Below are 27539 nucleotides of genomic sequence, written 5' to 3'. Positions count from 1 at the left end.
GCTTTGTCGGCTGCATTAGGTATCGAAGCTCGATTTTCGAGTGCTTATCATCCGCAGACGGATGGCCAGACCGAACGTCTGAATGCCACTATGGAACAATACATAAGGTGTCTCATCTTTCAGCGTCAGGACGATTGGCTTTCGGTACTGTCTATGGCCGAATTTGCCTACAATAATTCGCTCCACACTGCTACACAGGTTTCTCCTTTCTTTGCCCTGTATGGGCAGCATCCGCGTTCCTTGCCTCTCGCACCTGACCTGCCGGCTCACAATCCTGCTGCCCTTGCCTGTGTTAGGGACATTTCCGGCACCCATGTCCAGGTTATGAGACAATTGTTGGAGGCTCAGAACAGGACCAAGTTATATGCAGACCGGCATCGTACCCCTGCTCCGGTGTATCTCCCAGGCATGAACGTCTGGTTGTCTACTCGCAATTTACGCCTGCCTGGTCAGAGGAAGTTGCTCCCACGTTTTGTTGGGCCATATGTTATATCGCATGTCATCAACCCGGCAGTGGTGCGTCTGGTTCTTCCCCAGTCGTGGAAAATACACCCAGTATTCCACGTGTCTTTGATCAAACCGTGCCGTCCTAATACCCGTCTTCCCTCCCATCCTCCGCCTCTCAGGGTTCAGGGTGCTGTGGAATATGAGGTGTCAGCCATCTTGGACACCAAGGTTCGGAACGGTAGAAGACTCTACTATGTTGACTGGAAGGGTTATGGTCCGGAGGATCGCACCTGGGAGCCATGCGAAAACGTACATGCCCCGGTTTTGTTGTCCCGTTTTTGGAGATCTCGGCGTGTGGGGGCCTCTTTGGGGAAGGAAACTGTCAAGTATCGGCAGAGATCATCTGTGTTGGGACGCCGTAGTTATCCGGCTTCCACGAGAACTAATACTTGTGGTTCTCGTATTCGTCAACGAACGGTGGTTACGGTCCCTTTAAGATCTCGTCTGCCGGGATCTTGGAAGTTGGCATGGAGACGATGGCGTCCTCTCACATCCGTCACTTTTCCCTCTACACGTTAAGTTTACGTGTAGTGATCATGTGACTGTTATATAAGCCACGCCTGTTCGTTTTGCCGGCGCTTCTGAATCTTGTATTCTATCGGCTTGCTTTCTCTTGTATTCCAGCTTCTTGTCCCCCCTTGCCTTGTCTTCCTGCTCTTCGACCTCGGATCGCCCACGGACCTGCTTGGGTTACTCCTTTGTACTTTTGCTGCCAGCCCTGCTCTTCGACCTCGGATCGCCCACGGACCTGCTTTGGTTACTCCTTTGTACTTTTGCTGCCAGCCCTGCTCTTCGACCTCGGATCACCCACGGACCTGCTTTGGCTACTCCTTTGTACTTTTGCTGCCAGCCCTGCTCTTCGACCTCGGATCTTCCACGGTCCTACCCTGCTAGGATTGTCCACCTACATTGGAACTCGTCACCTTTGGTACACGGACTAGAGACTGCCTTGTTGTACCTTTTAGGCGTCCTCGTGCCGTCGGGTTAGGTTTTGCTTTTTGGACAGTCAGCGTGGATTTTCTCCTGCTTCTTGCCTTGCCTTCATTTCTGGATCTTGGGTTGGCCTCTACCTTCTTTCTTATTCCTTCCTTGGGAATATTCGGAGAATCGGAGATTCTGAAGAACTACACAGGTTAGTGGTGGATTCTATTCTGATTTCTGCGTTTATTTTGCATACATCGCGTCTATGTGATATTTGCTCGTAGTGCAGTTGTCTGGGGGTCTTGCCTGTTCACCTTGAGAAGACATCCCGTTCCAGTATCCTGTTCCATTGGGTTCTGGATTCTTCGTTGACATTCCATCTTTCCGCCAATCAACTGTTCTGTTTGTTGATTGTACTGACTAGTTCGGTAGATTGGCGAGAAGAACTCCTCGGCTACACTACGAGGGCAAGAGCGCTACTGACATAGGGCATAGTTGCCTCTTTGTGAATTTTGGCCGCGTGGGCGATGAAAATTACTGTTCCCCCTCTGATTAGGGGGTTTGTTGGTAAGCTGGCCAAGGGATTTGAGAGTCTCGTACTCGTCCTTGGCATTCTTAAGTGCGTCTTCGACCGCTTTCCCAAACAATAGATCGGGTTCCACCGGCTTGTCTATTAATGAAGCCTGTGTTTCTGTTTTGAACCCAGACTGCCGTAACCACGCATGTCTCTTGATAACAGTACCTTCTGCTATCAATCTTCCTGCGTTGTCCGCGGCGTCGAAAGTTGCTTTTAATATGCAACCAGACACGGCTCTCCCTTCTGCCGAGATCCGAGCCAACTGGCCCTTTAACGATTCAGGAGCAGAGGCTATGAGCGCCGCGACCTCTTCCCATTGATGGCAGTTGTAACTTGCCAATAGGGTGGTGGAGTTTGCAATCCTTGCTTGGTAGGCGGACGTTGAGGCTACCTTCCTGCCAAACCCGTATAGTCTTTTGCTCTCCTTGTCGGGAGGAGCTTCTGATGACGATAAGGGTGTCCCAGCCCTCTTCCGAGTGTTGGTAACCACTAGGGAGTCTGGTTTAAGCTGTCCTCTTATATAAAGAGGGTCAGACTGGGCTGCCCGAAAAAGTTTTTCGACTCTGGGGTTGACGGCTCTGGTGAGGTTTGGATTCACCAGGGATGGATCTATTCTACGTTGGATGGATTTAAGGATAGGGATGGTTTGAGCGACCGGCCTCCTTTCTCCCACCAACTCTTCTGCGAAGTCCCTTTCCTCCTGTACACCGTGGGTGTCGATGTGAAAATGTTCTGCCGCGCGAGCGAGAACTTCATTAAGGAGGGGCTGGTTATCAACTGGCGAGTCGGTAACTGGGGCTTCGCTTTCTACCGGGGAATCTACTCTGTAAATTTCCTGCTCGTCTTCTACCTCCTCCAGGTCCTCATCATCCGCATAGTATTCAGTCCCGGTTTGTTCCTCCATAATTGTAAACTCCTGGTCCCCTTCAGGGAAAGGCTGTCCTTGGTATCTGGGGTGTGGAGTAGAGTATGGAGTAGAGTAAGGCTGCACCTCGAAGGGTTCAGGTCTTTCGAACCGGGCCTTTTTACTTAGGGGGATAGGATCAGAGGAGCCTGAGGGTGTGGCCCCTTGAGGGTCATACGAAAGGAAATGTTCTGGGTTCTTGTCATAAAAATCAGCTAAGGAAGACATCCTTGACATGACCCTGTCTATGTCTTCACTGGACCATTCTTTGGAACAGGGTATGGCTTTAGTAGGCAACTTAGAGGACTTATCAAGGGTAGCCTTGCTGGATGTTGATGTCCCAGTAGATTTATGTTTGACTGTCTGCTTAGGGTGGAAGGATGGTCTTACAGGAGTGGAAGGCTGTGCTTTCCGCTGTTTCCCCCCCTCCCCGTGCGTGGAAAAATGTTTTCCCTGCCCCTTGGAGGCCTCGGAGACTTTCGACGCCTGGCGTCGAGGGTCGGGAGAGGTACCTTGTTTTGAGCGTGGGGCCTCGCTGGTGTTAACTGCGGCCTCGGTCTCCTGGAGCGCGGCCTGGGGGTGGAAGTCGTCTTCGTCTTCCGACGATCGAACTTCCGTTAATCTAGGGAGCGAGGCACTCTTGGCAAGAGTGGATGATTGCCTTGCGTCATGCGGCGATCTCGATCGAGAGCGCCCAGAGGACACCGAGTCGGACCGTTCTATCTGTGCCTCTTTCCGAGAAGTCGACGTCGTCGAGGTTCGGTTGGACTTAGTGTGCTTAGTGTGCGTAGGGTGTGTAGGGTGTGTAGCGCTTGCGTCGCCGGGGGTCTTCCCCATAGCCGCCCTGCCGGACAACCTTCCGAGGTCGGGGACCTGCGCTCGGCAGTCTTTCGACGCCGTAATGCCCTCGCCGTCCGAAAGTACGGCGTCGCTGCCATCGCTGAAGGCGCCCTCCGCTGCCATGGCTGCCTGCCTGGCGTGGTGGGCCCAACGCTTTGTCGAACTGTCCTTAAGTGTCTTAGGCTTAAACCTACTACACGCTCTGCAGTTCGCTTCGGGGTGGTCCCTCGGCAAGCAGAGATTGCACGTGGCGTGCCTGTCGACCCAAGGGTATTTGCGGTTGCACTTGGGGCAGAATTGGAAAGGGGTACCCTCCATACGCACCTTGAGGCAGCGGGCTGGTAAGTGTAGGAAATATATAAGGTGTACCTATATACTAAGAGTGAAGAGTATGTACCACCCCCCACTCTCCCTACTTGCAGGGCCGAGGCCAGCGGCCTACTAGGCCCGGGCCGAGGCCAGCGGCCTTCCGAGGCCCAGATCCGTCGTGCAGCAGCCGACGGTCGATGTCTTCTCCAGCCGTCGTCGAGTGTCGAGGGTCGACGTTGGGGTGGGGAAGGATGTCAATAAATAATTTTACTTCAATAATTAGCAAAAGTATGGCTAAGGCCAGGGAACTCCGCAAGATGCTTCCGACCAGTATGGCAGAAAAAAACAATCTGAGGATCCTAGACGCGTGAGGGATCTTGGGTACAGTGGACGTCACACTAGGGATAGTATTACTGGCACGCCTGTGTCGACGCCCATTTTCGAGTTTCGAAAAACAAACTGTAATACTCCGCAGCTTCCACTAGATGTCGGCCTATGCACAGCATGTGATCTAAGCAGATTCCACAAGCCTCAGAAATATATATATATATACTACCAGGTGTACCCATGCTTCGAACAGTAATTCCTACTTCAGTCATAGTTTCAAGTTTAATTAACTAAACCAATGCCTTTGTAGACAGTATTGCTAGTCTTTCATGAAGGAGCGAGTGTGAACTAATTGACTTTGTTTACAACTTTGGAGCAAGCCACATAAAGCGGACCATGAGAAAAGCATGAATCCCGTAAATCGGTTCCAGCGACTTTGTGTTTGAGCATTAAGATTGCGCAGCAATATTATTGGAGTCCCGATCTACAGTCGAGGCCGCGGCCACCTCAACATAAATGCCATAGGTGTCATGACCCATAGAACGCGCCCCTTCTGGGCTTCCTGGTCCTTATCGCGGTGGGGTTTGTATTCATTATTACTCTCAACATGGCCGTGTCACGTGACTCACCTCGCACCAGCCTTTACGTCGGACACAGCACGTTCCATAAATATGCCACGCCCCGCGGCCCCGCGCGTCTCACCGCTATCAACAGGTAGTGACTAGACGTGTGCTTTGCTGCTCGGCGAATCCTCTATTTCCTAGTTCCTGGTCCCTTATGCTTCTCCTTCTACCTTCCCCTTCCAATTTGCTCCTGGAATCCTCGTACTTTAGCGAACGCTGCTTCCTTCCTGGACATCCTGTACCCGCGAGTATCCTGGAACTCTGAACGAACGCTGGAGTCGGAAGAGACTCGTGCGAGCCTTTACAAAACCCGATCCGCCCGCAAGAAGAATCTTCCCGCGGAACTGAGCAAGAAGCGATCTCAGGTGAGACGGGGGAGATTCACGACAATAGGTGTAGAGCTGAAACGTGTAAGCTTGAAGTGCCGTTCCCGTATGTGTACGGCTGAAGCATGTAAAATCTTTGTACTGTTGAGATGGCATACATTCATCAACTTCCGTGGGAAATTAAGTTTCTGTAATTATCATGAGAGATTTGCAGCAATGTGAGGGACACCGTCATTGCAGACACTATTGAAGAGACATGCACCGTTCCTGTCACCCGCATTACCAAAAAAGCACTGTATTGTGTTACACGCATTACTTCAAAAGTGAGTGCCGCTTATATCAGCTAGAATGATGATAGTGGGGAAAGGAAGTTTTCATAAACTGCTAAAGTTTAGGAACAATGAACGTAGAACTACGGCGCAAAGAGCCATATGGAACGCTTAACAAAAAAAAAAATATTTTATACATGTTCCATTGTCTACAGCATGGATATACCCACATTACAAATCTCAGGTTTGTAGCATGTTGGGAAGCATGCTGAACATTTCGAATATGACACACACATATCCAAGCATTGCAGACTGCAAAAATTAGAAAAATTTATATTTTTTTGAAAATCAAGTTTTTATTGTCATTTTTGAAAACATCAACTTCGTCATCAAAATGTACAACATATAACTCCTACAATTCCCCTCCCTCCTTCCGCCCTCTCTCCCTCCCCCCTGTATGCAGTAAAAGCAAATCTCATTAGTTCTTTGCCACAACCAATGAGTGCCTATATCATTTCCCTGCATTCCGATGGCAGGTTATCATTCATACTTGTTAAAGAAAGGCAGCCAGATTTCCCTGGTCTGTTCGCGACTCAACCAGAAGATAGGTCAAATATTCGATATCGTATATGGACTTCGCCTTCTGTACCCATTCCCTTTCTGTGAGTGCACTCCCCCGTTTGTGACACACAACTCCTTGCCTTTACTAGTAGAGTGCGGACCATGTGGCCCTCCTCCCCCATACTCCTCCTTCTCATGTACTCCAAACAGCAGCAAGCTTGGCTACTTGGGCCTATGTATCCCATCCAGGTCTTTCAGTATCCCAAGACCTCCTCCCAGTTTGTCTGAATGAGTGGGCACATCCACCACATATGGTAATAGTCACTGTTTGCCATTTTACAGCACCAAAAAAGCGCAAGTCAACCTCAGGGTGCATTTTCACTAGTGTTGCCAGCGAATAGTGCCATCTATAAATCAGTTTGAATGCTTTCATCCTATATTGCAGAGACAGTGTGGAATGTTTTACCCCTCTACATATTTTGCCCCACAGCTGGTCAGGCTGATTAATTCCCAGATCCTTGGCCCATTTTGTGTGTGTAGGTAGAATATCAGTGGGCTCGCCCCATCTCAGTTCCCCATACAGCCTGGATATTCGCCCCTTCGTACTGGTTTCTGCAATAGTACTTTATCGAAGGGGTACGTTCTCGACCTAGGTTATCTCCCCAGTTCGGCTTTAAAATGACTCCTTCATCGGCAAGTCCTGAAGCTCCAGAGTCCCTTCATCCCCAGGCATTCTTCCAGGTGGCTCACTGACATGAACTTGCCTCCCTCCCACAGCAGTCATGCCCTTGAAAGCCCTGCCTCGTACCACGTTTGAAACCGCAGAGGATTTATGATGCAATTCTGTATGGATGGTGCTAGATACAACTAATGGGGAAGGCCATGTTGACAACCATCGGGTAGCACTCCCCTTGTGCCAAATGAACCAGAATACCTGTAGAACGAGGTGTACCAACACTCGTCTAGCAATCTCTTTCGGTGGGACCCACATCCATTCACCCAACGTTACCGGCTGTAAAGTCGCATTGTCCATGTGGACCCATTGCTTTCTGGTGTTTGGGTCTAGGTGATCCACCATGATCAGCATCTGGGCCGTCCTGTAGTATGGTCCCAGGCCTGGGAATCCAACCCCTCCCTCCTCCTTAGGCAACTCCAGTGTCCTAAATGCCACTCAGGGTTTTGCTCCTGCCCATAGAAAACTATAAGGGCCTTCTTTGTAGTAGTTAGAAAGTGGGCTGGAACCTTTGTTGGGAGCATTTGGAAAAGAAACAACAGCTTGGGGATGGCTGTCATCTTGATACAGTTTAGCCGTGCCATCCATGATAGCCCAATCCATCACCATTGTTGCAAGTCCTCCCTTATCTTGCCCCACAACGGGATGTAGTTATTTTCAATTAAGTTCCCGGCTTCCCTTGTGATTTAGATCCCAAGTAACGAAAGCCCTCATGTCTCGCCTTGAATCCCCGTCTCCCAAACCACTCACTGTCTGCCTCACTCCAATTTTCCACTAGGAATGCTACCGACTTGGTGAGATTGACCCGAAACCCTGCTAGTTCCCTGTACTCTTCCAAGCCCTGTAGTAGGGCCAGCTCCGAGGACCGTGGGTTTGTGAGGTAGAGCAGCACGTCATCCGCAAATAGGCTCACTTTATATTCCTGTCTCCCTATATGTACTCCCGTTATATCCATGTAATCACTCAGGCCAATTACCCATGGCTCCATAACCAAAGTGTACAGTAAGGGTTGCAGGGGGCACCCCTGTATGGTCCCTCTATGCAACTTTTTTGCCCTGGACAGGTCACCGTTAACCAGCACTCTTGGGGTATGATACAGAGCCCTTATCCATCCCATCCACCGCTTCCTCATACCTATCTCCTCAAGGACCCCTTCCATGAAAGACCAGTTGACCCAGTCAAATGCCTTTTCGTCATCCAGGGATAGGGCCAGGGCCCCCTCACATTGTGTCTTTGGGTCGTTCAGAATATGCAGGATTTTCCTCAGGTTATACGAGCCCTGCCTGTTTTGGATGAATCCTGTCTGGTCTGGGTGTATCAGGTGTGGGAGATGTATCTCTAGGCGAGATGCCAGGATTCTTGTGAAGAACTTTGTGTCTACGTTAAGCAAGGATATAGACCTATATGAGGCCAAGCTCGCCCGCTCCTTGCCCTGCTTAGGGATCACCGTTATGAGTGCCTCCCAGAACGTAGCGGGCATATCCTCCGGTTGTTTTATAGAGTTAAAAACTCTTGCCATGGGACCCACCAGGACGTCTTGGAACTGCTTATAGAAGCCAGTTGTGTAGCCGTCCTCCCCTGGTGCTTTCCTGTTCTGCAAAACGTTCTGAGATGCTTCCCCCGGGTCCAATTATCTCACAATTCTTGTCCTTCAGTCTGTTGACCGCCCTGTCTCCCCTGCATTCTCTGACCCTGTTTGCCAACAGGGTCCCCTCCCTCGTAGAACCTTTGTTTGGTATAGCGCCTCCTCTTTGCCACTTCCCCTATCAGGAGTGAGTGAATTTGCTGTCTCTTGTCCCGCATTGTCTCCAATAGTCCCTCCCTATCCACTCCCGGTCTTGGTAACCTTGCCCTCATGTCTCAATTCCTCCCAAACTCTCACCTCTATCAGCGCTCTTTCCCTCTTTTTTCGGGCCCCTTCCGCTATAAGGAGGGCTGGCACCGTCGACTCGGCTGCCTCCCACGCGGTTTTCAGAAGCACCTTCAACCCCTTTTCATTTATCTCAAAGTATTGGGTGAGCTCCGTCTGAAGGAAATGACAAAATACTGGGTCTTGAAGAAGACCATCATACCATCTCCAGCGGGGCCATCACTTCCTCCGTTCTTCTATCCACCAGTCTGTCATGACCATCTCTTGGTCTGACCACGTCACTGTCTCTACCCTTGGGGGTGATGCTGCGGCTTCCTGTTCCCTTGGGACTAGTAGGAGAGTGATTCTGGTGTATGTGCGGTGTGGGTGTGAAAAAAGGTATATCATCCTGCCTGGGGAAACTTGGACCTCCACCCAGAAGTGCTTGTGCAACAGTTGGGAGAATGCTTCATGCTCCTTTCACCTCACCTTTACCTTGTTGCCCTATGCAGTCCACCAATCCACTGCCGGGTCAGAGACCAGGTTAAAGTCCCTTCCCACCATGAGCATGCCTTCTCCCCATTCTTCTAACACTGTGAACACCCTCTGGAGGAAAGTTATTTGGTTCATGTTTGGTGCGTATATCAACCTTCCCTCCAAACGTCCCTTCACTGCCACCAATCTACCACCGAAACCTCTCTTCACCTGGATCTCCAGCAGCTGCATGGCTCACCACAAAACAATCCCCACCCTCTCTTGTTTGCTTGTTTTATGCAAGGCCCAGTAAGTCTGCCCCACCTCTTGCCCTTTCAGGACGTTTTCCATCCCCTGTCTATAGTGTGTTTCCTGCAGGAATAGCACTGCCAGTTTGGCTTTACAGAGCATATTCCCACTGTGGGAACTTTTAAATGGGGAGTTTAGCGCCTTCACATTCAACGTTACTACCTTACAATTAACCATTATCCCATTGTGAATGCCTCCCTTCTCCTCTGCCCTCAATTGGTCTTTTCCCCTGATTCAGTTGTGCTGTGCGTAGCTCCGCTTCCCCGACCCCCATCCCTCTCTCATTCTGCCCTTCTTCCCCCATATCTGTGAGCCATCCTTTCCGCTCCCCTTTTCCACCTCTCCTCCTTTTCGTCCCACCATCCCTCCCCCAACCCTTCTTGTTTCCCTCCCTTCCTCTCTTCATTCAGCCGCCTGATTTGAAACTTTCAGGCCTACCGGCCGAAGCAACAAGGTAGTGGCCCCTATCCTGCCCTCAATAACCTCCCCTATACCTCCCCTGTATGTGTAGCATCATAGTGTCGCTCAAATCTTCCTTTCCCATTAGAGCAGCCACGGCCATTTTCCCCCTCCCGTTCCTTCTCCTCTTGCTTCGAGGGGCCTGGTCAAGGCCCCTCTGTGAGCCCCCACCTGTGAAATATGAACGATATTATAGCAACATCCAAATCTTTCCCCTTCTCAGACTCCAGCGCTTTGCCTCTCCCATGGCCCGCCCCACATTTTCCCCACTGAAGCACAAATAAACTCATAACAACTGGTTTCCGGGCCCAGGGTTTTTCGGTCTTCATGGAGCAAATAACGGTCAACAGTCTGCCTGTTCCCCTCAAGTAGTCTCTTTTCTGGGAGGGGAGCTACTGAGCTTCTGGAATTCCTGGCCCCTTGCATTTTGCACATTCCATACTCAGTCTTCGGGTCCCTAGGTTCTCGCCTCGGTGTTCCTGTAGAGGGCCTGTGAGTTCCTCTGTGGCCCTTTTGATGTCCTCCTCCAACACCAGGTGATGTCTCTCTCCTTAGTTCAAATATAAGTGCAAAGGGGTACCCCCATCTATACCTCACCCCTTTCTCCTGGAGCCATCTCGTATGGGGCCACACTTCTTATGTCAAATGAGGACTGTGCCTGAAATATGGATACCTTGGAGTCTCCGTAGTCGACCCCCATTTGTCTTGCCCTCTCCAGGATCTTGGCCGTGTCCCGGTATTAGTGTAGTTTAGCCAGCACTAAGTGGCCTCTTGGTGCCACCACCCGCCCAGTGCACTCGGTCCAGGGTTGCTCGTTCTCCTTTATGATCCTAGGACCATCCGTATCATTTCCTGGATATTCTTTTCGAGACCAGTCATTGATTCCCCTTCCTTTTCTTTCAACCCAAAGAAACTGAGGTTGTTGCACCTCTCCCTGTTGTTGATGTTGTCTACTTTCAGCCCTAATTCCACCTCTCTCGATGTCCCGGAAACGGACCTCAATTTGAGATTCCGGCACCCCTGAAGAGGCTTGCTTCGCCTCCACCCCGTCCAATCGTTCCTCCAGCGTGACCACCTTTGCAGACAGGTCTGCCACTTTAGCCTCAATGTCTGTGCTCATCCCACGGATCTCCTCTAGGATCATCTGGATGTTGCTTTTGATGGCACCAATCTCTGTGGTGCATGGGTGGGATCCCCCAGCAATTTGTGATTTTGCCATGTCTCCTTCGCTGTGGTGCTGGAACTGTGAGAGTGCTGCTTTCAAACTCATCTAACTGGTATGGTCCACTCACCATGGTGTTCCCTCTTGCACCACTGGGAGCCTCCTTCCCATCTGTACCCTCCTCTGAGCCCTTTGCCCTCTGAACCGTCCACTCTGGGTTATAGCAGGCCATTGCAGCTCCACTCGTTCTCTGAGCCCCTTTTCTCTTATGTGTCGCACCAGCTCACTGTCCATACTCTAGGCCTCCTGGGTTGGCTCCTCAGCATTTATGTTCTCCTCGTGTTCAGGATCCCTCCGTGACACCTAGGGAGCTGTGCTGTCTCTCTCTGCTGGGCCTCACTCTCAACCTGTGGCACACCCATATGTTCTTTCCTCTCTAGGGTTTGTTTGCCCTGGCAGGTTCTTTGCCCTCAGTTCAGCCGGGATTCCTTCTCTCAGGACCCCTCCAGGTGCCCCCACTACACCCAGTTCAGCAATTATTCCGAGTGAAGTGGAGCCCATCGTGCCCCCTCCGTTCTCACTGGAGGTCTGCTTGGGGTGGCCTCTTGATACCCGGCCCCACCTCCTGGCCTCCAGCAGCTAGCTGCCTACTGGATTCCTCTGTCAGAACTCTGTGGTATTCCTGGTTGGAGTTCTGCTCCGGCAGTTAAACCAGTCGTGTAGCCGACGAGTTGTTTCTGCCAATGTACCTCTCAGGGATGTATAATAATCACATGAGAAGTCTATTGACTCAAAGATGGATGGACGCCACAGGATTCCGCTGACCTGCAAAGGAAAGTCAGGGTTATTACAAAAGAGTATTTACGTGAGAAATAAGCAAGGCAAGATCGAGGAGTTGTACCCATCCCCCCCATATATATAGAGATTATGTGATGAATCAGTAATGATTCCTCTGAGAAACCTGTCCTGAGACCCTTCTCATGTAGCTAGGGAAAGGCAGACGCTTCCTGATCCTGACCCTGGGGGTGGTGTACTGTGGGATGATCAAATGGGGGGGGGGGCAGGCCAGGAAGACTGGGAAATCCCCATGTTTAACTTTCCAAATAATCCCACACTTTTGATGGCTGTTTGCCAAACAGCTGAAGTTAAAAGAACTAATTTTGCTGTTGGGGACTGCATGTCCCCTAATCCCAAGAGTAATAGGATGAGGAATAGTGCTGAAGAGGCATGCTATGGCGGTCGTCAAGCAATTACACAGCCCACACCTGAAGGAATGTCTGAGGCATAAAAGGCCCCTTCGGGTGCAGGTAATGAGAGGGAGCTGGAACTGTGGTTGGAGTGAGTGCTGTAGTAGCAGAGGCAGAAGGAAGAAGACACAGTGCAGGCAGATCAAGCAGAATTGGGAGAACCAGAGGGACGCCGGGAACGTGGATGCAGCAGATTTCACCTGCTTGTTCTGACAGGATCCTGGTTTCCCAAACTCTGAAGTGCAGGGGCTGTGCAGCAAAAGACATGCAGGAAAGCTGTCTTTCCTCATACGTGCATGTGGTCTGTCTTTACCCATGTAAGTCTGATTGCCGTGATTGCTGTGCAGGAGCTGTGTTGGAGACCGAGTGGAGGAGCTGTGGGCGAGTCGCAGGTCTGAGGAGCAATAGGGGCTCCAAAAGAGAGTGGCCGGACTGGAGACACTTGAGCAGAGGAAGGGTGTGGGTCCCTGAGAATCCAGAAGCAGTGGAAGTTGTGCCTGAAAGTATAGAAGTTGGGCAATCTGCAGAACAAGGATCACAGAAACCGGTGGCTCTGAATCCTTGCACAAACATTACCGGCAGCAATATCCAGTTCCAATATTCACTTGTGTATAAGTTAAAGCGAGCTGAAGTGTTTGTTGAATTCTTTAAACAAAGGGACAATGGGAAAGTAGCACTTGTGTGTGATCGAGTATTTCACGTTTCATGCGCATGAAGAGAAAACGTTACAAAGACCATTGTCAAGACATTAAAGATCATAAACTTTATGAGGAAGTGGTCGCGTGTCTTCCATTACAAAGAACAACATTGAGAAAGACATTGTTGAACCTCTAACCTTCGTAAAACCTATGCAGAAGGGGTTGCATGTGCCCAATTTCGATTTCCAAAGGAATACTGAACTCCAATCCGTTATTCACAAGAACAATTACAACTCGTGTAAGAAGTCAAGTGGTTAAACACTGTGATTGCATCTGCGGCTGAAGAGAAAAAGCAAGCATTTCCCAAGCCAAGAGTCATTCCCTTTTTGACACTGAAAACAGCTTTTCTCAGAGCCAGAATACAATTATAGCCATACTGTGAGGCCAACAGAATTCCAATCTTGCTTAAGACATCAATGTGTAAGCACTACCTGAAACCGAGAGGGGCACCAAGGTTTTGGGGTAATTGTTTGGCTAACAGTTGGCAGAGAAAGCGAAGACAGAGAGAAGTTGGTCATAAAGGCAAACTTGGGTTGTTCCTGTGGCAGACAGACAAGAGAGGCAAAGAGGCTGCTCCTTTTGAAGAGGGACATTCAGAGGAATAGTGCCTTGCCTATGTGAAGGTGTTGAAGTGCTGTGAAGGGAGTCTTGTCAAAGTCTGTCGTGAGTCTTGATACTACTGAAGTAGTGGTGGTTTATCTGATTGTCAGTGGATGTAAACTTTCAGTGACCCAAGTGAAGTAGAAGGTTATGAGGCAAAGGAGATTGTCCTCATGGCAGCCTATAGCAGACGTGAAGTCCTTGAAATGGAAGTAGTAGTAGCACTGGGAAGTTATACTGACAAATATACCTATTGTACAATTTAATACTGAAGCTTTGGTTGTATCACAAAGAAATGAAGCTGGGGTTATACTCCAAACTGAACAAAATAATAAATACTGTTAACCAAGACTCATATTCCGTTAACCTTCAAGAAGTTGTATTTCTTTGGAACTGTACCAAATCTTCTGGAAAGTGGTGAAAACGCAATTTGTGGCTGGGAATAACATTCATGATATTCTGAGGAAGTGGTCTGTACTTCTTCAGGACGAAGAACTCTGCTGTTGGAACTTTGGTTATCAAAACGTTACCTTGCTATTGTAATTTCAAGAACTGAATTAAGACTTTTCTTTCTATGTGGATGGCCTCCTTTTTCTTTTGATGAACAGTGGGGCCGAAGTAACCTTGAATCCTGCGGAAGGGAGTGCCCCTGGGTTACTGAAAAGGCTCACAAGAAACTAACTATCCTGGTTTATGTTGATTGAACTGCCACGTGTTTTTTCTTTGTAGTGTATGTTGAAGTGTGAGGGCCGGGCATCCTGTGTTAGAGTGTTTCCCTTAGTTTTGTTGGGCAGGGAAATCCTCAGTAGAGTAGGGATAGTGAGGCATTTGTTATTATTTTCATCTTAATAAAATGCCATATTAAACAGTTGTCTGCCTCACATTGCTGACCCCTCACAATACACATACATGCAAAAGGTTTACTTTAAACTATTAATGCATTGAAATAAAAACATGATTAAAAAGAACGCACACGATAATGCTAGATATAGAATTTAAATTCAACGTTGTGATAGAAGAACCATGAACCATTAGTTTGGCAGGTGGCTGCATCGAAAAGGCAAGGTTGCCCCGTCTGCTGCGGGACATTCCTTGTGAGCTTATTATGAGGAGCTTCACCAGAGTGCCAGTAGAGGGCAGTCTAATCACATATGTTCTGAATGCTGAACTAATGTGCATCTGATGTACTGCGCACTAAGTGCCACCCACAAACTAATGCAATTGATGAAAAATGACAGTTGCATTGCTGAATAAGTACAGTTTGAGAACGCTAAAATAGACAGATACACAGGTATTGCAAAGCTTTAACCCTACTAAATCTCTCCACGTTCCCACAAATACAACACCCACACACGACTAATATAACAGCAACTCTAAAATCGTACAGCGTAATTCATACCTCCTCCAATAACTCACTCAATCACAACACGCTCAAATACCAACCTATACAGACACACACTTGACCACCCACCAAGCCATACCACTTACAAGCAAACACAGCACACAGGGGCTATTCTTTCTGAGCTGAAACTACCAAGGAACAACAAAAGTACTTGTGCGCTATTCCTCTCCTTCCACTAGAAACCCTCCCCTGCGCGTTTTTCTTTTCAGATCTGCCAGAGTGCCTTGAGACCATAAAAGCGGTGCGTGGTATAATTCACATGAACATGACATAACAACCGTTTGACAATAGGAGTACAGACAAATAAAATGTGAACTCCAGACCTGCTGGTCACGAAAATAGAATATGTATATGTTAATTTGGGGCAGTGGCGGCACAGTCTCACAGCTGGGCCTCTGAATGCTTCAATGTCAAACTGTCAAATGTCAAAATAGAGCCGTGAACTACTGCTTACTCGTATTCTTGGTATAAAAGTTCTGACCCTATGAATGTCCCTGTCAGTCCTGTGAAATGATTCAGCAAACTGCCTGCAGTCTATCCACAACAGCAGCCTCCATATCACCCCGCGAGACAGAAAAGAAGTGCAAGGAGCTGCTTCCTCTGTTGCAGGCTCCTCAAAGGGGGGCTAGAAGGGAAACCTGGTAAGAATGTTAAGATGCAAGCTACTAGCCAGGCAAGCAAAGCCACCCGCCCCCCAGTTCTCCACGTTGATTCTTACTCACCAAGAGTCCATCATTTGCCAAAAGGCTAGTGCCGAGTACCTTTTTTTAAAGCTGAAGGAAATGTTTGCTGACATTGTCTGCGAAAAATGTCATCCATATCATATAACCGAAATCATAGATAAATGTACGGACGCACTAGCTAAGTGGAGCGTGAGCCTAGATCCCCTTACAATCAACCCAGCTGCTGCAAAGAAGAACATTCTCGACGCAGGCTGGATTGAGACCTGTGAGGGGAGAGACTTGACCCTTGAAAATAAGCAGCGGGGCACTCTCCCACTGTATACTTTACGTTGTCCAGAGGGTCGTTTGGGGAGAAGATGCTTAATAATGAGGCTTAACCTTAATCATACGCGGGAGATTATTTTTACTCGGGGCATGTGTCAGAATGAAGTGCGTAGGTTCTGTAATAATTATGTACAGTCCATAAAGCACCTGTTTAGCCAGTGTTGTTTTGCATGAAAAAAAGTCAATTTCTTTGTCAAATTTGATCATGCTGTGGCATTTTTGGATGAATATTCCCTCAAGACTAGAATATTGAGTGGTAGTCCACGCCTTTATTAATTTCATCGGAATCTCTTTTACATTCTCTAAAACTTGATGGGTAACATTTTATTGTTCGTTTATGTTTGGGGTTGAGACATGCTCCTGTTTAGGAGCCCCTTATTTGAAATGTTTAATGTATTTTCTTTTTGAAAATGAATTGTACCGTTCGAAGAAAAGCCGTTTTTTAATGCGTATATTTCTTCTATTGTTTGTTGGTTTTATGCATCCGATTGCTGAAAAGTTATGAAATATTATTAAATTGTTGCCTGTATGTATATTTGTAATTGCTGTATAAGGTTAAAATAAACCAGTACAAATAACACATTGGGCCTCATTACGACCCTGGCGCTAAGTGAAAAACGATGGCGGTAAATGGTTACCGCCATCGTTTTCCGCCAGGTCCGATCATGACCCGTGACCATTAACTACGATGCCATTAGCGGCATCGTAGTTAACACTGCCGCTAACTGCGCCAAGGGCGCGCGCACGCGACCTCCCACACCGTACTTAGCGCCATGGCGGAAAGGTACGCGAATGCCGACCCAAGCGGACATGCACCTAACGCCATCACCCAGCCCGTTAAGTACCTTACCGCCATGGTGCAAATTACGCCATCGCGAACCAACCGTAAAGGGCCATGTAAAGTGAATGCAGCTGCCACAGGTGCACAGAAACAGCACAGGTGAAGGCAATACAGACTCAGGAAGTACAAAAAGAGCACACCCCACCCCTTCCCACACCCAGTCACACTCCACAATGATACCAATACGACTAGCAATGTTGGGGCTGGAGGACCTGATAGCAATGCAAGTGCTACAACAGCAACAACAACAACAGGCAGCACAGAGGAGACGCAGGAGGAGAAGGAGGGCAAGGCAGGCCCAGCAAGCCCCACCAGCACAGCCAGTGCCACCACGCAGGCAGCCCCCAATCCCACGCATCAGAGCCAATCCATTCAACCTCACTGCTGAGCAGATCCACACCCTGTACCGTTTGGACCGGGACACCATCACCGCCATCGTAGACATGACACACAACGACATCGTCAGCATGATAGAAACTCCAACCGCCATCCCACCCCTACTGAAGGTAGTGTCTGTACTACACTTCCTGGCCACAGGCACCTACCAGCACACAGTGGGGCACTTGCATGGCATTTCACAACCATTATTCTCACAAACACTCATCCAAGTGCTCAATGCCCTCCTCAAGCACACAGACGACCACATCTCATTACCACGGACTGCCCAGGAGATTGCAAACACCAAAGTGGGTTTCCATGCACGAGCCGGCATACCCGGTTGCATCGGTGCCATCGACTGCACCCATGTGGAATTGGTGGTTCGACGTGCCATGGAGGTACCGTACCGCAACCGGAAACAGTTCCACTCAATCAACGTGCAAATGGTCTGTGACTCCAACAAGATCATCACACATTGTTGTGCCCGATTCCCTGGATCAACCCATGATTCCATGGTCCTGAGGAACTCCACAATACCACGCTACATGGAGCGACATGCAGGCCCAAGATCCTGGCTACTCGGTGAGTCCAATGTCATGGAAGTGGGCAGGTGAATGACGTACCGATGCATACTCCACCTGGCTGAGGGGGGGGAATGATGCATACTCCACCTGGCTGAAAGGGGGGGAATGATGCATACTCCACCTGGCTGAAAGGGGGGGGGGATGATGCATACTCCACCTGGCTGAAAGGGGGGGGGGAATGATGCATACTCCACCTGGCTGTGAGTAGCAGAGAGAACGGAGACAGAGGATACCCTGAAGCAACCCATACTCCACCTAACACCAGTAAAGCCAATAGCCAATGCATGCAGCCCTACCATGTGAATGAGGTTGTGTCCCAACCATGACACAACCATCTGCAAGTGCATTCTACCAAATCAGACCACATTGTCAACAATGGAAAGCACCTACATGCACGTCACCAAACACCATCAAGCGATAGGCCTGTCCCTCATAACTGCCCACGAAGGAGGCACATGACGGACAGAAACATCAACACACCATTACACAGACAGCAGGGCCCCCACAATGTCCCTGTCTACATCAGCATTGCTCACTGGGGTCATGATGAGGCCCACAGCAATGTTGCAATGATGTGCGCATTGCCATCACAGGACATGTGCCAGGCCAACTAACCAAACGGCATGAACGGACACAGTGGATGGGCACTCACAATGCACTCAATCCCTCTGCATACATTGGGTGATGGCATGCAAAACAGGCCATGGGAGCCATGAGCATATACTGGTTGCATTGCGTGAATCAATTAGTGCATGTAGAAGTGAGCCAAAGTAACAGTTGGATGCAAGCCATGGTGGCACATCATGTTCTTGATCAGACGACATGACCGACACATACATTCTCGCCTACATACAGGTGATGCAGGCTATCCCCTGAAGAGGTGGCTCCTTACACCAGTTCGGAACCCGCAGAACCAGCACGAGGAGGACTTCAACCGTGCACATACACGTACTCGTGTGGTCATAGAGCAGACATTCGGCCTATTGAAGGCACGGTTCCGAAGCCTCAGCAGGTCTGGTGGGGCACTCCTGTACCGCCATTAGAAGGTGGCAAAGATCGTCATGGCATGTGTCATGCTACACAATATGTGCGTCAGACGGAATGTGCCCCTGCCCCCTGACGCAGAACTGCAACCACCTGACGATGAGGATGAGGAGGGTGCAGATGGGGCGGCACCCCTTGGAGGAGGCGATGCACAGGAGGGGCGTGCAATGCGCCAAAGTATCATCGACCACTGCTTCTAGCACACACGGCTGGTGTGTATCACACGGAGACTGCACTTGGGGCACTGTGTGTCTCTGGGACATGCACACTGTGGACTGTACACCAATAAAGCACACATATGCAATGAAAATGTCCACACATTTCATTTCGGGAAAGCAAAAAGTGTATTTCAATCATAAAACGTTGTGACACAACCACTCCCCCCTCCCCCCTGCACACCCCAACACACCCCCTCCCCCCTGCACACCCCAACACACCCCCTCCCCCCTCCCCTCTGCACACCCCAACACACCCCCTCCCACCTCCCCCTGCACACCCCAACACACCCCCTCCCACCTCCCCCCTGCACACCCCAACACACCCCATGTAGGTGTCAACAGATGCCTGTGACAGTGGCCACAGGCTGTCACAAGCCCCCTCTCCTGGCCCCCGGGGCACCCCTGGCTGTGGAGCGCAGGTTACGTCCGGAACGTCGGACGGAGCTGCTCTGTGCAGAACTGGCAGCGGAGGATGTCCCTGCCTGCCCCCGTGCATGCACGTCCTGTAGGGTGTGGGTGAGCTCAGTGAGCGCACGACGCAAGCCGGCAAGTTTACCACAGATGTCCCTGGACATGGCCTGCATGGCATCCCTCAGGGTGGCAGTGCTCTGCGCTACTTCGGCCCTTAGGGTCTCCGTGCCCTGTTCAATGGTTGCCCTAGCCCCCACACATTCCGCGGCATGCTCAGTCAGCATCGTGGACAGTTGTTGCTGCCGTTCTATGATGTCCTCGAGGGACTGCTTCCCCTGCTGGGCCATGCCCAGTGCTGGTGGTGTGATGGAGGGGCTGCTCCCCTCCTGTGGACTGAGCATGGGGTAGAAGGCCACTCCTCTACCTCTGTGTGCCCCTGTGTGTGATCCTCATGGGGGCTGGCGTCTGACAAACAGAGGGAATGTAGTAGGTCAGTGGGGCTTCTGACTTCGTGCTCCTCAATGTCAGAGTCTGAACATGCAGCAATTGCAGCTGTTTCTCCCATGTTGCTGCTGGCCGCAGACCCGGTGCCTTCCGTGGCAGGCAATGTTGGTACAGGTGGAGCTGCTGCTGCTGGCCTGCTGCCTACAGGGGTGCTTGCCAGTGGCCCGTCCGGTTTGCTTGCAGTGGATTCTGCTTGTTGTGGGGTCTGCCTCACTGCAGCTGAGGTTGAGGGTGCGGGGATGGTATTATTGGCCTTCTTGGCTCTCTTCGTCGCAGGGGTGTCCTGGTCCTCGGGGTGTGAATCTGTGCCTGTGGTGGAGCAAAGGAGGGAGGGTGTTATTGATGGGTCTGCGGACTTTGGAATGACAATGATTGACATGATTCTGGTCAGTAGATGAGGCAGATTTCAGGCAGGGCCATGCAGGTTGTCTCCTTTTTGTGTGGAATGTGGATGCAGGTATGTGGGTGCCAGCAGTGTATACAGGGTGGTGCTCGCATGTGGCTATGGGCAGTGTGGAGCTAATGTGTTGCATTTACACTCTAGGGCAACCTTGTGCTACACATGAATGGACTGTAGTGACTATGGCATGTATTGTTTGAGGCACCTACCTTCATCGCCTGATGTCGGAGCTCCCCTTTCCATCCCTCCGACGCCTTCAATGCCTTCCATGCCAATCGTGTTTGCACAAATCTCCTCCCACGGTTGGAGTTTTAGTGGGGATTCCGAACCTCCACCGGTACCCAGGGCAAGGTTGCGGTTCGCAGAGATGACGGCTCTGACCCGTATGCGAAGGTCATCCCAGCGCTTCCTGCACTGCTGTGGGGTGCGGGGTACGGTCCCCACCGCGCTGACGCGCTCGGCCACCAGGGCCCAGATGGCCTTCTTTTTCGCTATCGATGTCCTGGTCATTTCAGGGGAGAAAACGACAGCTGCGTTGTCTTGCAGGGTCTCCGCAAGCATGCAGAATTCCTCCCGGCTAAATCTTTCCTGGCGCTGGCAGTCACATGCCTTCTTAACAACTTTAGGCATTTTTGGGTAGTTGGATGGGTGGGTGATTGGTTGGGACAGGTGTCTGGGTTGGATCTGGTGTTGTTCGGTAGGATGGCAATGGATTGTGTTTTTAAAGATGGCCGGCGTGCTGTTTCCCGTTCCGCCGCGATGACGCTATTTCCGGTTCTGCTTTTTACGGTGACCGCTAATTGCGGCAACCGCTAATTACGGTGGCCGCTAATTACGGTGGCCGCTACTTACGGTGGCGGAAGTGCACCTTGCTCGACTTACGATGCCGGTAGGGGCCTTTTCCGCCATGGCGTTAATTGCATTACCGCCATGGCGTGATGCTCGTGCGCGATGGGTCGTAATGTGGCGCTCTTTACGCCATCGGCCCACGGCGTTAACGCTCATTACGCCATGGCGGTAATGACGGCAGATTACCGCTTGGGTCGTAATGAGGCCCATTTTCTTTTTTAAATCAATCAGGTCTACGCTTCGTAGAATCTATGATTAAGGAGGTATTCGATAGCTCACAGCTTCCAACCCCATATATCAGGTGAGGTCTCACAGGTTTGTCACCCTGAAGTCTGTCCCCTAAAGAACACCATACCTGATCATATGTAAGCTTTCTAAATTACCAAGACACTGATACCACCCTGGGGCAGGCGTGTGAGATAGGCAGCGTATAATGTAGGGGAGGATACACACACTTTTTTTTGCATATTTCACCAAGGCCATCCAAAGCACACAGAAATATTTTCTAGCGGTATAAAAACGGATGGGATCCATACAAATCAGTATTAAATGATGTTCCAGCGAAACTTGGTGGCACACAATCGAAGGATGACATTCTTTTCCATGCCAGGGGCTATACATGACTTTTGAATGAGATACTGGGCTGGTTGGCCTGCGCCTTCCTCTCGCCTCCCTCTCTGGAGTGGCTGCAGGTCACTAATGTCTGGAAATGGAACATTCAGATGACCCTGTATAATGCTTCCATCTCACTTTGTTGACTTTATTTTAGCTGCTATGTTTTAAGGTAGCTCAGAGAGTAGTTGTTGCTGAGGACGTTTAGCTCCTTCCAGTGCATTCCATCTTTTTGTTCTTTGAGATTCACTTGATGTTTATCGGGTTGGGTAATGCTGACACTGATATTTAGGCTTAATCAGTGGAGACGTGCATTGGTTGTGAGGAGTTAGAAATGTGAGGCAGACACAAAAGTACAGTTTTCTCAGAGTTTGCCATTCATTAAATAATAAAGGGTGAGATAAACTCCTATCTTTCCCTATCATAACGAGGATGCCCTGCCTAGGAAAAGAAGGATGGCCTATTGTCAAAAAGTCTCTGACCCTCACACTAATACAAACAACAAAATAATACAGGGGATATTTGGCAATCTTCAGTTCAACACCCCCGTGCAAAAGTTCAAACATATAAGTATCAAAGAGCACTCCTTGTGACCAGCGTTGTGTCCCCTTCCCCTGGCTCAAAGTAGGAAGACTCAAAGAACAGTTCTGATTCAACAAAGTTCCTTTTGTTATTCTTCACAATTTCCTTCTTGATAAGGCACACGTCTTTCCCATAACACTCTTCTTCCACTTTAAAGCACTTGATATTTTCCACAATATTGTTTTTATCAAAACCAATGCCTTTCTCACCAAACAGCAGTTTATGACTTAAGGAAAGTGCTCTCTTCAAGACATAGAACAATTATTAACATATCACACTTTTTCTTCCAACTGAATACTTTTGTCAGTATGGCAAGACAACAACTTCTTGGAAAATAGAATTTCAAACAATTTCTTTTTTGCAAAGCAACAGTTTATAAAAAATTGATTATTGAAGTAATATTTTCTGTATGCCTCACCTTTTTACCAGCAATATAGTGTTTGAACTCATCTTCTTCTCTCCTGGTTTACTCGCCTGCCAGGATAAAACTCTTACATCTACAATTGTTCACAGTGGCAATACTTGTTCCCAAGACTCTCGCCACCAGCATTCCATGAAAGGAGAGCTGAACCATGGTGGCCTGTTTTATAGTATCTTGACTCTTGGCACTATGGGTTACAAACCTTTCCCCATTGGAATCCCACCGAAGAGGAATTGAACCCTTGTTGCCTCTTTGTGGCTTCTGTACAGCCTCTTGGTTGTAGGTAATGTGGGTTGTAGGTTTCCCCCAAGTGATGTCCCACAAAAGAGGAATTATGCCCTTGTTTCTTAGATACTGCTTCTGTACACCCTCTTGGCTGTGGGTAATGCAGGTTCTTCTGTGCTGACTCTGTACAGCCTTTTGGCTGTTGGCAATGTGGGTTATAGGTTTCCTCTAGTTGATAATCCATACAAGAGGAATTATGCCTGGTTTGCCATAGTATGACTTTGTTGGTTCGGTATACAAAATTATCTTTTACCATTAAATAGACTTTTCGGAGAGTCCCGGGGTCACCTCTGTATTTAGGCCAACTCTCCGGATTGACTTGCCGTCTCCGCTTCTTCATTACTGGAGGTGACGAACCTCCTGTGGTTTGGCGGCGCTCCCGACAGCGTCTGCTTAGCTTCAGGGGTCTGCTCCTTCTGCTTCTGTAGCTCCGGAAGCCCCGGCGGTTCGCTACTTCACTTCGCGCTCCACAGCAGTGTCCGCCTGAATGGGGGCATGCTTCCCCTTCAGCCGGCTTACCTCTTCAGATGCAGCTTCCCACAGCAAACACACTGCACCAAAGCTGAGGAAGAAGCTGGTTTGGAGGAAGGCGGAGGAGAGGAAATGGGAAGAGGCGACTTGGAAGGGAGGAGAGGAGGTGGCCTCCAGTAGAGGTGGCAAGGTGATTTGAAATGAGAGTGGAGGAGCTAGGAAACAACAGAAAAGGGTGAAGGTTTGATCCAAGGGGGCAGAGGCAGGAAGAATTTGGGAGAAGCTGGTGAGACAAGAAGATGGACATCAGAAGGAAGACGAGAGAAATCAGGAGGAGAGGCAGCAAGAGAGACATTATGAGAAGGTGGAAAGACATCAAGAGGATGTGGTGAGATATCCAGAGAGAGTTCAGGGGGAGGTGGAGAGATGCCAGGAGATGGTGTGAGGCAGGAGGCAGAGGTGGTGTGAGCATAGCAAGAGGAAGTGGTGAAATATCAAGAGGAGAAGAAGGTAATGAGCTAACCAGAGGACATGGTGAAACAGGAGGAGGTGGCAAGAACTAAGGAAAAGGAGGACGTGGAGAGATAACAGGAAGAGAGGATAGTGACAGGCCACGAGGTGGTAGAGCCCTTGGTGGACAATGAGAAGGAACAGCATGTGTAGGCTGAGGCAGAGAGGGCAGGAACCCTAGCTAACCTACATACCAGGTGGACTAGTATGGTAAATGGAAGAGGTATGAGGACAAGGCAACAAGGAGGTAACAGGAGTTTAGGGTGCAGCCAGTATAAGAGTGGGGCAGGTGAGGGAACTGAGGAGGGTTCCCTGAGGTACACGATTGTTGCAGGGATGTGAGGAGAGAAGCCAGAGGGGGTGCCATTAAGGTATCCCTGAGAGCCAGGGAAGCATTCGACCAACCCTGCCAACCAGCCCAAAACCAGTATGAGGAATCGGGGCCTAGGTTTGGTGACCCTCAGACTCCTTCCAGTGGTCACCCAGATCTGGACAATGCCAGAATGCAACCCCTGGAACAGGGTTCTACTGTGTAAGTGAAGAAGAGAAAGCAACAGCTATTTGACACAAGCACAGTGTAGGGGAACATCTAAACACCCCAGACTGAGAAGACTCCTGCCCCCTGACCCCCAAGGACTGGTAGGAGGGAGCCTGGACTTGTTAGACTGTTGAAATGCCAGGAACCTTCCTTTGGTTTGGGTTTGGTGAAACTGAAAGAGAAAAAACCTCATTTTGGTTTGCTTGATCTGGGACTTAAGGAGAAGCCAACCTGTTATTTTCGTGAGCCCCCATCTAGGTTGTGGAGTACAAGAAGGCTAAAGAAGTGGGGTCTATTTGCTAGTAAGTTGTCACATTGTTTATCCTTAAATAAAACATTGACAAGAACCCTAACTGGCATTGATGTCTCTCGATCCTTCTCAGCTGCCTAAAACCTGTAAATATCCCTAATGCATCTCTGTTTAAATATATACTTGTGTCTTGGTCTCATGTGGACCCTACACATCTTTGAGACACAGGACACTAAAGAGGGGATGATGTACAACCTTCTTGTGGTAAAACTGTGGAAGGTACCTTGGTGAAATCCTAGCAAATGTATGGCTTGGAGAGATCTGCAACAGGATTAGGGAGAAGGGGCACCTTCAGCGAAAATGGAAGCCCAAGGAGATGGGGGTGAAGGGTATACAACTCTAGTCTGGGTGGGAGGTATCACAAATAGACCACATGCAAGTTATAAGTTGTTTTACAGAAGTTCATTGCTTCATCAATAGTACATATGTGAGCCCTTAGGAATAATGGTTTCAGGTATTTCATTCTCAGGTGTTTTAAAACCGTCACATAGCAAAATAAAATGGATCTGCATTTCCAGGTCCGCTCCAGAGACTGGTCGAATATCAGTGGTTGGTTGTTCCAGGAGTTGGGAAACGGTTCAGTCCAAATTCCAGGTACATAGCGCGTGCGTATTGTGGTTGTATGATGTCTAACTATTCTTAAAACCAGGATCTTATTTCAGTGCGATTTCCATCTTGGCCTGGTCGTTGATCTTAGTCACCTTCATGACATCTTTGTGGATCCCACTCAGTTATAGGAAAGGGCCTAAGTGGCTTTATCTACAGAGATATTGGAATCTGTATTAGTGTTTATGTGCTGATATGAAAATGTATAATTGTGACAATTAAAGAAGACCTTATCTGGCACAGTGAACGAACCATCAGGCAAGCATGATTTTTTTTAATAGGGTCATTACATGCAGACCTCGGGTTTCACAATGATATAAGTTGTAAGTGGATTATTAAACGCCAAACTCTTACAAATGTCAACATTCAGATAGTATTTTTCTTAAACTCACCTTGGATCAGGCTGGAGTGTATTGGTCTTTAGATTTTCATACCCAAATTGATTTAATATTGTGACAACAAGCATTGGGGCTAGAGACTGGGCTGGTTTTGTAAACAATGCATTGGTCCCGAAGACCATCGAGGAAAGAGGCGTCCTGAAAGATACAATATACATATTGATTTATTCCAAACATTTTAGAAGGTATCTGTGCAATCATACAAAACACATCAGCAGCACTCTGTCCACTGCACTGGCTCCCAGGAAAACAAACAGAGGATCCTGTTAAAGGAATTATACATAGTCTTCCTGGCCCCCTAGGACAAGGAATCAAATGTCATGCACAAAAAAGTCCAGCCCGCGGTATCAAGAAGGACATTCTGGTCCGCCAAGGCTGACTTACTCCTGGCTCTACCACACGATACAACATAAAAAAGTCACTGAAGTTCTTCTTTTGCTATTTCAGTGACTGTGACGGTCTAACCACAAAATCCAAACACTACAAGACATTCCCTGCCTCAGAAAAGCACTCAAGCAATGGTTATTTACAAAAGCAACCGAGGCTAGAACCCTACTGTACTCCAGCAAGACATCAGGGTGCATAGTCCTGAAAAGGTGATACATAGACACAGGAATCCGACCAAATTGACGCTCACTCCTATGTTGTTCTTCAGGGCTACGATATGCTATGGTTTAGCGTAATGCAGCTAAACCGGCTCACAAAACATTTCTGCCGAATTCAATGGCAAATTGTTACAATAAAATACAGAAGGGAAAAAAAGTGTACCTGTAAAGCTTTATTGCAGTTTATTCATTTGTTTGGGGATTCTCCCCTTCCCATTCTTACTCCTTGGAGCTCTGTGTTTCCACCAGGATACCAATTTACATTCTTACTATGTTGCCCACAATGCCATTTTTCACTGGTTCTCCTATTCTGAATTCTATATGCTTTTGGATTCCACTCCACCTCCCAAATATGCAGCACTTCCCTTAGTGATCAGTGCTTCTTTCTCGTAGTTGCACATTGTGATGAAGTCACCTGTCCAGCACAGAAAGAGGTGAACTGTGATGCTCTCGGGGACAGGAGAAGCCACCAGCCTTGTGATGGTAAACCAGGAGACTTGGGATGGGGTATTCCCAGACAACCGCACTCCCCTCTCCAGTCTCGTGAACAGCTTCCTTGGTAGGGGTGACAGACAAATATGGGGGATCCAATGTAGGTATCCAGAGACACTATGAATAGTTCAGAGGAAAGCAAACTGTTTTTCTGCAAGTACAAGCAGTTTCGCAAACCTTCAAAGAGCCGGCGATAAGCTCATAAAACCAGCAAACACCCCTCTGCTCATGCTCATCACCAGATCAGGATGGGGAATAATCAGGATGGGTATGACAGAAAGGAAAAGAAAGATTCCATTCAACCTGAAGGTGAAGGGAACACCAATGCAGAGCCGCTATGCCATGGCCACCTAACTACAAGGCAGCAGCTGCCTTT

At 49.0% G+C, this 27539-nt stretch overlaps 1 protein-coding gene across 1 annotated transcript in view; it reads right to left on the bottom strand.

The window, feature by feature from the left end:
- Positions 1-27539, bottom strand: part of LOC138567427 (transmembrane protein 180-like) — a 384600-nt gene that overhangs the window by 97873 nt on the left and 259188 nt on the right. The window contains exon 6 of the mRNA XM_069645615.1: positions 26061-26204. Coding sequence (XP_069501716.1) covers positions 26061-26204 — 144 coding nt within the window. The remainder of the gene's footprint in view (positions 1-26060; positions 26205-27539) is intronic.

The sequence above is a fragment of the Ambystoma mexicanum genome, chromosome 2p, assembly GCF_040938575.1.
Source record: "Ambystoma mexicanum isolate Mex_15411 chromosome 2p, UKY_AmexF1_1, whole genome shotgun sequence".
In the NCBI taxonomy this organism is placed as follows: domain Eukaryota; kingdom Metazoa; phylum Chordata; class Amphibia; order Caudata; family Ambystomatidae; genus Ambystoma; species Ambystoma mexicanum.
The sequence above is the reverse complement of the archived record's forward strand: the minus strand, read 5'-3'. Positions and strand labels throughout refer to the sequence as shown.